Raw genomic sequence first — 11308 nt, forward strand, 5'->3', positions numbered from 1 at the left:
CAACTGTTCTTTTTAAAAATCTGTATGAGTCTCCCAACTTTATGAAGGCGTCCATGACCTTTGACCTCTTCCCAGTGGATGCTGTGTTTATAGTCTGGTTTTCACACACAGCTGATGTTGTCCTTTTCAGTGGTCATTCAATCTCTTGTCCAGGGATGGCATCCTCACTGTTTTCACTCATCATGGCATGTGATGTCATGATGAGGTCATGTACCAATCCAAACTTAGCTTCTCTCTTTAGAAGGTTGAATGGTTTGTGGTAAGTGCTGACTCCTTGCGACTTGAAGACTCTGTCTAGGTAGAGAGAAAATATATTGCTTTTTAGATAGATAGATAGATAGATAGATAGATAGATAGATAGATAGATAGATAGATAGATAGATAGATAGATAGATAGATAGATAGATAGATAGATAGATAGATAGATAGATAGATAGATAGATAGATAGATAGATGTGAACTTTATTGATCCCCTTGGGGAAATTTAGGGTCCAGCAGCTTAATACACAAAGACATCAAAGAACAATATACTAAAACATTAAATACTAAATACTAAATACTAAAATAAGAACAACAAGGTCTGAGGATGAGGCTGTGTGATAAAGTGCAGAAATAAAATAAAATAAAATAAAATAAAATAAAATAAAAGTAAAAGTAAAAGTAAAAGTAAAAGTAAAAATAAAAATAAAAATATTTTTTTTTTCTTTTTGCAGGTTTAGCAAATGTGCACGTTGGTTAGATGAATGTCATCTGTATAACAATGAAGGTTTCAGATACAGTGAACAATGGGGCTACATAAAGCCATGATTATTTAAAGTATCAGAATTATCATTATTTTCATGATGCCTTGGGCGACGGTGTGCACCGTATCCATCACTTTGATAAACAGATGCAAATTTTCCACCAGCAGCAAAGATACTTGACTTGCTGTCACAATGCTGCAAACACTTGCCCTGCCCTACACCTGTAGCATGAGTATGAGCACCTGTTGTTTGCCCACCAGCATGGCTCTGTTGTGATGTAATGGAATGCTATGAATAGCAACTGTCTGTGGAACAAGGTCTAAATATTCCCAACCAGTCAGCCAGATTCATTTTCAATACACACAGATGCTATTCTGAATCCCTGCAGTCCTATAAATACATGAAAAGCTGTTATATTAGGCATGAGGGCAGCTCTCCATCTCACAGTGTGTCAGTAATACAAGACAGCACCGCCGGATTTAGCTGCTATCAAGACATGTGGTCTATTATTAGGCTACAATATTAGGATAACGGATACAAAATGTGTGTGTGTGTGTGTGTGTGTGTGTGTGTGTGTGTGTGTGTGTGTGTGTGTGTGTGTGTGTGTGTGTGTGTGTGTGTGTGTGTGTGTGTGTGTGTGTGTGTGTGTGTGTGTGCTGGATGAGGGGAAGCAATAGAAACAATGATCAGATTATGTTGGTATTTTCCACTGTGAATGTATGAGTGTTTCCGTAAAGACCCTCACCACAGACCCTGATACCCTGCAAATGACACTGTGTTACACTTGTTACAAGACATCTGCCAAAACATGGAATAGGGTGTGCACGAGTGACTGTGTGTGTGCTAATTAGGGTTGAAGGATGGAGAAGGTCAGATGCTGTGGTGCAGTCAGATGAGGGGAAGCAGAGGGAACATTTAAGGCTGTGTTTAAGGTTTATGAGGTTGAATGACATTAATGCTGAGCATTAAAACGATTTCCTTTTAATGCATAGGCACAAACATTTTAATATTCAAGGTGTGGATCAAAATGAATTACAGTGTTTGATCATGGCGGCAGTGTGGCTCATCTTTTTAATAGTTTTTTTTGACAACAATAAAGGTCTATGACACAGAGAAATTAGATCAGACTTTGATATACACACAGTACCTGTTAGTAGAGAGATTTAATGACAATATGAAAAATATAGAATATCACACGTATTCATTATACATGTAATCCAGCAAAACCTTACTGTACCTCCATAAATTAAATAAAAATAAAGAGACAATGGAAGTATAGGATGCCTACATTTCCCATGATGCAACCAAAGGCATGTTTTTGTTATATCCTCCCCTGCTGGTAAATGTTTCTAGGCTTTCTGTTGTGTATAGTCTTTTAGCCCAAACTCAGATGACCCTGGCGACATCATCAGGTTTATTTTCTTCATTAATATTATCCAGCGGTTTTCCCAGATGAGTGCTTCTTCCTATGATGACTAAACAAACCTTTTGTGTAAAGTCAGTTAAGTGCCCCTTTAAAAGAAGTTTTTTTTTTTTTTTAAGATGAGGAGAAAACTAGATTTCCAGATACAAACACAGTGCAACGCCACCTCTGTAAAATTGTATTTATATACTGCTAAAGAGCTTTGCCTCATCCATTCAAAAGGAAATGTTCTTGTTGCTTATTGAATGCTACAGTTTTGTATGGCACAGACAGTGTAGGAAGTTTAGGCATGTCTCATGATAAATGGAATACAAGGGTTAGGGTTATGAGTGCAGATATATTCAGTATGAACAATTTCTAACTTTTCAGATATTTTCAATACATGAAAACTTTGACTTGTTATGTTTTGGATGGTCATATTTCAAATTGTATTTGCTGCTGAAAATGTGTTGCATAAGAAGATCATTTCCTTTGATCTGCACACCTCTTCTCCTGTAGAAGGTGCATTCCTCAACCAAGGTGCAATTATATATTTACTGCTGTAACAAAAATAAAAAATATGGGTATACTTTTTAAATGTATAATTTTTTGTGCTTCACAGAGCGTGATTATTCACAATGTAAATAATATACAAAATAAAAAATCAGACGTAAGTAAAAACAGTAAAAACAAGCAAATAATATATAAAAATGAATAATAACACGTGAGTAAAAAGGTTTTTTTAACACTCGGGAAAAAAACACATGATTGAGATCAAAATGTAAAATTAAGGTAATACTGCAATGCCATCCTGAGTCTGTGAGTTTATGTTTATGTAGGAGAAGTGAGAAAAGAATGTGTTGAATGAGGTGGTAGTAGGCGTTTGCTGTGGTGGTATAGAGACACGCAGGAGAAATGGAGCTGGCTATATCTGTGCACTGCTGTGGAAAAGCAGCTCAGTGAAGTTGCAACAGGTGCTGCGTGCTAACATTTCCAACTATGCCAAACCGAGCCATTACACCCCCGCCTCTTTTTCCACCACGACGGAGGAGTGTGTATGTGTGTGCAGTCATCTCTGTTTATATTGTGAAACCCTCTGTTTAATGTGTTAAAGGGTTGGTTCACCCAAATTACAACATTCTCATCTAATTGCCCTTTATTGGCATCTCCACATGCAAATACTATAGTTTTGGTTTAATTGAGATTTCTGACTCCAATTCAGTTTCATGTGGTTGGTTATCTGGTTGACTTGAGAAATCCACAAATTCTATTCATCAGCCATAAAGTACAGTATGATAAAGAGATCATTTACAATCTCCATTATAAGGATAAGTGATAATCTCTGCAGTGAAGATGTTGCTGCATTGATTTTTGAAAACACACAATTAAAACAGAACTACATTACATAATTATGTGTTTTTAATTTTATTTCAGAGGAAAGAAAAAGATGCTACAAAACGTCCTAAGTTTAATAGTGATTTGATAAAACCCAAACAGTGCAACAGCTGGAAAGACATCATCATCAGCATCATCATCATCATCATCATCATCATCATCATCATCATCCCCAGCAGCAGTGTCACTGCATCACTGCTAGCACCTCTTATTGATATGATTCTCTCTACTATGTGTAGAGAGAATGCATATTAATCACACTGACCACACTCTGGATTTACATCTCTTCACTTTACACATTTGGGTAACACTTTATTTTGATCTTCCTGTTTAGCATTTATAAAGTTTATATCAATGGTTAATGAATGGTTTATAACACAATAACAAACTATAGTGTAGTTCTAAATAGATTAAGTGCACACTGTTTTCTTTTCAGGGTAATAAATAGTTAACAACTAGACCTATGTTAACACATACTAAGTATTTATGATTGAGGTTATATTGAGTAATGAGAATAACTTGGCTGACTCAGAGCAGACCTTTGTACACGCAACAAAAATACATTTAAAATAAATACATTTAAATACATTCCTTATGTCTGTTTACAACACTATAGTGTGTTATTGTGTGTTATAAACTATTTATTAATTGTTTATGAATGCTAAATACAGTACATTAAAATAGCGTTATCCACATTTGTCTTTACACTATATCCTTCTTCACAAACACTAATACACTTGAGATCAAGGAGATGAATCAATTCTGTCTGAATAAACCTGTGTGTTTCTTTTGTAACAATAATATCAATCTTTACATCTATTACACACAGTTTGCTTTAGTCAAGTGTTTGGGAGTTGAGGTTTTTGTCATGGTTAACCTTTGACCTACCTTCTTTCTACTTCCTGTTGTACTTTAATTGATGAAAAAGTAAAAGCTTCAACTTCCCATGACATCTGACTGGTTTTGCTGCTTGGCCATTTTAAAGTAGCGTATACAGGGGCACTCCTCTGATGTATCATTGCACATCCATAGAATCAGGGACTTTGTATAATGGTGACAGTATTTTTTTTTTTAAACTACTCTTTGACAGCATTCATCAGACCCTCCTACATAGTTGACACCCACAACTTTTTTGTAGCAGTTTGTCACAAAAGCTGTCTGTTATAAAATTGTTAGCCCCTAAACCCAAGTTGAGATATCATCAGGGTTATTATCTTAGACTTGACTGAGCTCATTGACATTAAACAACTGTCCTACAGACTCAGTAGGACTCATCATGATGAATAAATTGACCTGAATGTGTCATGTCTTTTGAGTGACCCTTTAAAGCAGCTGGTAGGGCAAGACCAGTCAGCCCCTAGCATGCTGTTAGCCAGTCGTTGTCTCAGTATAAGCAGGCTACAGTTCTGTTAGTGAAGTTGGAAGTGTTTGGGGCCAACAGTGGTTATGCTAATGTAATTAGTAGGCTAAATGCTAATGCTTCATGCTAATAGAGCCTGCTGACTAGTTAGCTAACCAGCTACAGCTTGTACATCACAATATTTAAAGGATAGACTTCAGGCTGTTACTGGTTGTTGTGATAGTTCCTCCTGTCCATACTTGCCATGTATTATGTCCTTCTTAGCATAACCCCACTATAAGAAGTGGAGGACAATATCCACAGACCATGTCATAATAACAGGCAGTCAATCAAGCTGGTATTTTCCAAAGTTGGTCCTTTTGGTAAATTCCCTCTTTATGTTTCTTTACTGAGCCCCAGCAGAGGACACACACAGACAATACACACAATGAAGATAACCAGTTGATTTAGTTTCCTCAGACTGCTCAAGCCTCGTGTTAGCTTCAAGTGAACATGAGAACAAAACATGTTCATGTTCACTAGTTATTAAACCCTTACAAGCCAGACAGTTCTCCTCCATGTTTGCATCAAATGTATTTGATGATGTGATGTGTGTAACAAAGCTCTACAGTCTGTTTCAGTTCAGTCATACCTTCATTTGTTCACTGTGATGAGACTGTTGAGCTACTGTAACCTGGCTGCCTTTAATGATTATTAATGACACGCAGTGACAGTTACACAAAATATTAAATGCAACACAAAAACAGATTACATTTCTTGAGGAAATGTGTTCAGATGAAGAGTTAGAGAGAAGCAGATAAACATGAAGTACACACATTTGAACAAAATAAGAATCCAAGAATTCTTCTACAGAGGTAAGAAGAGTGCTGCAATTGTAAAAGATTGCTATTACAACATGAATATACAAATTGTAACAACAAACTGAAGAAGTGATTCTTTGCATGAAGAAAGAAGAAACCTTGAAATCTACTCAAACATAAAAACATCATTATATTTTGAGAAACGCAACTTACAGAAGCGGAATGCTGAAAAGAACATTATTTTAGAGACAAATCTTATTATTGTGCATCTGCTAAAAATATTAGTTATTAATTGTTGTTGTTGTTGTTTTTTGTTGTTTTTTTGGGGGGGGGGGGTTCCTTCAAATTTGCCAATATTATTTATTTTTTTGAGTAAAGGTCAGAGAGTGAGAAAACACTAGAACCTGGGACTGAAGACAGAATTGTGACTTTTTCCATAAGATGTTCAGACTGAAGTTAAAGGTAATTTTAGAGTTGGTGCTGCTGTGTTTCTTTAAGCCAATTCAAAGATGTGAGAACACATGGATTTGCCCTGGGAGATGCAAAGTTGCAACAGGTGATGGAACATGTCTATGTGAATTTAAAATGTCTTAACATGAAAAAATCCCATTTATCCCAACGTTTAATGACTAATTCATGAATGTACAGAGATAAGAAAAATATAGATACAGTATGGTGGAAAATAACAGAAAGAACTAGATACTGGTGAGTTTTGAGACTGACAGAGGCTTAATTGTCCCACAAACACAGCACAGGCACATGTGTGGTGCATACTTTGCTAGTTAACTACAGCAAACTTCTGCACAGTCCATTATTAGCTGTTTGAGGTGAATAAATGAGGACAGAATAACAGTGGCCATCAAACTTGTTTTAATATTCCCAAGTAAAATGTATTTATTTATTTATTAGTGTTAAGTCTGAACACTCCTTTTTCTTATACTTAGATCTTTGAATTTTAAGATAATGCATCACATTAGAGTAACAATAGCCAGTTTTAAATGTAGGCTTGTGTTTATTTCAACATCCAAGTCAGAATTACAACAGGGAAACTAATCATTTTTGTAATTATTTAATCCATATATATCCAATATATAAATGTTGGATATAAATGTTCATAAATATTGACCCTCATGCTAGCCAACGTCTGTTTTTCAAGATAATGAAATCCAATTTTTAAGAATGTTGTGCTATGTTGTTACTGGCCTTAAGAGAAACATAGGAACATAGTGATGTTGATGCAGGATATCTCATTTGTTTTGTATGTATTCTTCACATGGTCTTAATCATCCTCCATCGTGCTCCATGTTCTGACCTGTTTGTACTATGGGAGTATGTCAGCTCTGCTGTTGCATAATCAGCATTCCCAATCAATCCATTTCTTTGTCTTTTTTATTTCTTTCTTTCTTTTTTTTTCTTTTTACCACAATAACATTATTGGAAGAAAAGAAATGGCACATGCTGCCAATTTAAATTAAGTACTCAGTCAACAATTATTTGAAATTTTTGTCACACAAACAAAACTAATGGTACATTTTATATCATATAACTTATAACCCCTGACAGCTTTTATCATTTACAAGATCTTGGTCAACTTTTTAAAAAAAACACTTATTGTGCTATGGAATTTAATTGAAAATCATTAAAGAGTTAAGATTATACAAAAAGAATTCCAACTATTATTAAAAAAACTGAACGAATTAAAGTGCAAATGATGAATGTATCCTTCTGTGGAAACACGGCCAAAGTTACCTCTTCTCTTTTCTCCACAACCTCTATAACAATCATGATTTGATATATAATATTCTATGAGTGTGTTGGTTTCATTATGGCTCGGCACATCTGGAGAAGGACTGCCATCTACTGGTCCATCTGTGTTAAAGCACACCTCCAGTCCTGTATATGTGTGTGTGTGTGTGTGTGTGTGTGTGTGTGTGTGTGTGTGTGTGTGTGTGTGTGTGTGTGTGTGTGTGTGTGTGTGTGTGTGTTAACAACAATTCAAGTTTGTTAATCAACTTCATTTTCCCCTTAAAATTGCAGACACATATCCGACCCATGTCTGATATTAGTCCTGTTGTTTTAAACGGAAACATTTTCCAAAAATATATCTTTTTATACTCATCTATCTCGGCAGACGCATCATAAAAATATTCCTTGTAGCAAGAGTTGAAGAAGCAGATAACAGTAAAATGGAGGTTCTATCCCTTCTGATGTTTTTCCAACTAATATTTTCAGATCAGTCTGGTAGAAGAAAATGCTGACAGTGCAAGTATTCACAAGGATAAAAAATAGGAACTTTTTGACTTTGCTTTTAGGGGGTGATGGTGAATGTCTGTTACTGTAAATGTCAATATACTATGGAGATCAACATGGTATTACTGGCATTCTGAGCAGAGGACAAATGATCCCTCCTTCCTTCATCAGTGTAGTTTGATCCATTTAAACTACACATGAAGCTCTGAAGTCTGTTTTTATTTCCCCATCGTATCTTTAGGTCTGTCTGTTGTCTGCAGACAGTAATGGATGAGCTATGACTGAGCTTCCAGGACGTCAGCCTGTGAAGTTTCTTTTGGTGATGCAATGTCACAACTATGACTAAAATACCAATTTATCATGTTAAAGTTCAGCATCACAGTCACAGAACAGACTGCTGCTCAGTTTGTCACACAGGTTTAGATATCCTATCTCTGACAGCTCTGCTAACTTCAAAACTTCCATATTTGGCTCTTGGGGTCACTTTTCCAATGCATTCAGTCAGTCAGGGATCTGGTTAAAGGACATTTTCAGCTTGCAATGCCAGCTGCTGCAGTCCACTGACAAAGTGCATTTAACAGTAATGGATTATTACAGTAAACCTGGTTATTCTGGCAATGCTGCTCCCTCTGGAGTAACTTTTATATTGCTCAGTCTGACAGCCTGCCATTCACATTTGACATCAAGACTGACCATGATTTCTCAGTGCCTGGCCAGTCACACCACCATCACTGTGCCAAGGTCATGCTTCCACAACACTCTGACTCTACAGTGATTCTTTCATTTCAATATCTTGTGAATGAGCCTTCTGGCAAAGCACTGAGATAACAATGATGGGTTTGTGTTTATGGAGGATATAGACATGGCTATAAAGAAGCTAGAGCAGGCTAAAGGGCCAGATATAATTCAACATGGACAAAGACGTGGTTCAGTTTATATGTCACTGGGTGTCTGCATACACAGGTGTGTTGACATGCTTGCTGGTGTAAAAGTCTACAGACATCATGTACATGAGGAGAAGATTAAACTTCCTTTCTGCCATGTGTATGCAGAGGGTTCAAGTCTGCCCTCAATGTTTATGGAAATATTGCTGTTGCTTTGTGAAAATGATTTGGTCTTCAAATGGTTATTTTCTATGCATTAACAAACATAAAATACAGGTTATGTTGGAAAAAGACAGCCGAGAGACAGAGCTAAAGACAGAGGCCATCAGTTTCACAGCAGTATGGTACAGCAGTGGGTGCAACGCTAACTGGAAGGTGGAGCTAAATCTAATTAAGCTGTGCAGATTGTCCCTCTAACATTCTTTCGGCTTCTAATATCATGAATCTCACCAGAATTGCACATTAGTTTATTTGTCTGATATCAGTCCACTGCTGGGATCCATCAGCCTCACTCTCACCTCCAGCTGCTAACAGAAATCTGAGGAGAAACATTTCAGTCCTTCATCTCACTAATTTGTACTCATTTCTTAAATGGATTATTTAACAAATTCCATTTTGTGTGCTTTTTCTTGCATACCAATATAACATGAAAAAGTGTAAGAAATTTGTATAGAAGTTTGAATTGTAATATACTTTGAATCATACTTTGAAGACATATGGTGGGTTCAGTAACCTACTTTACATGAACACTGTTTTAAGTAGAGTCTCCAAAATACTGTGATATTTCTCTGTAATTACTGAATTTGTACCTAATAGCTTTATCCACATGTATCTTTTATTTCATCATACAACAGTAACATATGTTTTCTCCAGATAATCTGGAAGAGGGTTTGTCTGCCTGTCACATGTGAACACTGCAAGCAGAATATTCATAACACACCCACATGAGGATTGACACAGCTGTGTTAACACAGCTTACTGCAGTGAAACATAAGGCCAGAGAATGAAATGAGCACACGGCCTTATATTGTTCATATACATGTAAATCCAGGAAGTTTTATCTTCCCCATGCATGTTGTGCTGGTGCGTGTTCACGGCCAGGGCACCTTCACCTCTAACCTGCTGAGCGTGACCATTAGACGATATTGTCATGGACAGCAGCAGTCAACAAGTCACCTGTCAGCCAGGTCAACAAGCTGCTGCTACTGCTGCTTTTACTAATGTGATTTTGTTTTGTCTGATACGTGCAAAATACTACACCAGCTTTATAGCAGGTGTAACTGTTTGTGGAGATAATAGTGAAGAAGTGTTGATTCATTGTATTTTAGACTATTAAGTTATTTTAACTACTGTATGTTAACGCCCGCTCACTATGTAACAGACTGAGCATCAACCTAGTTACTCAGTGAGTACCAGCAGTCAGTGACCTGTGATCCTGTAAAGACCTGGAACAGTGATGAGGGTTTTAGAGTCAGCATGCTTCAAGATGTTTCAAACTCACAGACGAGACATTTTCCATGGAGATAGCCCTTCATGCTGTGAATGGTAGTCCAGATGGCTGCTGTCAGGAGCACTGACACTGTGAGTGGATGGACTGTTTCCAAGCCATGGGTGATGTCCAATTTTAAGTTGCTTATCTTGATCACTTGGTCACTGGATCCATTCCAAATCCACAGAATGTTTTGTCTTCAAAACTTCAAATCCAAATGGATCAGTGAAAAGATGAATGAGTGGCTGCACTGTTACACCAGGAGAGACTCCCTGGCGTGAGGTCATCACCAAATCCAAAGTCAGCTGGACTGCTCCGTGATGTGGATCTCTGTGGAAACTGTGTGAACCTGGCAGGGTCAGGTGTGTTTGCTGGGTGGATGATACCTTCTGAGCAAAGGAAGAACAACAGCAGTGCAGAGGAATGAGGTGGAGCAGGTGCTAATGTCGACAGGGTGGTGTTGATGTGTCAGTTTTCAGCCAGTGACAGTGCCAGAGCTGCCTGCAGTGCTGCCTCTTCATCAATACTGTAATCCTGAAAACACATACGCACAAAAATGCTGATGTTAATGTAGAGCACACATAATGTAACCCTAACCTTATCAAACCCCCTGTAGACCATCCATGATCAAAGGAATCTGATCTGTTTGTATTGGTCGGATAGTAGTAGTAGTAGTAGTAGTAGTAGTAGTACTAGTAGTAGTAGTAGTAGTAGTAGTAGTAATACTACTAGTAGTAGTAGTAGTAGTAGTAGTAGTAGTGGTAGTAGTAGTGGTAGTAGTAGTAGTAGTAGTAGTAGTAGTAGTAGTAGTAGTAGTAGTGGTAGTAGTAGTAGTAGTAGTGGTGGTAGTAGTAGTAGTAGTAGTAGTAGTAGTAGTAGTAGTAGTGGTAGTAGTAGTAGTAGTAGTAGTAGTAGTAGTAGTAGTAGTAGTAGTAGTGGTAGTAGTAGTAGTAGTAGTGGTGGTAGTAGTAGTAGTAGTAGTAGT

At 37.1% G+C, this 11308-nt stretch overlaps 1 protein-coding gene across 3 annotated transcripts in view; it reads right to left on the bottom strand.

Annotated features, from left to right (window-relative positions):
- Positions 1–5516: 5516 nt before the first annotated feature.
- The window catches only part of LOC133991858 (E3 ubiquitin-protein ligase RNF166), a 20471-nt gene continuing 14679 nt past the window's right edge, over positions 5517–11308 (bottom strand). For 2 of the 3 annotated variants that reach the window (XM_062430443.1, XM_062430442.1), the window contains one exon: positions 5517–10857. In XM_062430443.1, coding sequence (XP_062286427.1) covers positions 10792–10857 — 66 coding nt within the window. In that variant the 3' untranslated portion in view covers positions 5517–10791. The remainder of the gene's footprint in view (positions 10858–11308) is intronic. The other variant, XM_062430446.1, reaches the window with a different exon arrangement.

This window comes from Scomber scombrus, chromosome 12, assembly GCF_963691925.1.
Source record: "Scomber scombrus chromosome 12, fScoSco1.1, whole genome shotgun sequence".
Classification (NCBI taxonomy): Eukaryota; Metazoa; Chordata; class Actinopteri; order Scombriformes; family Scombridae; genus Scomber; species Scomber scombrus.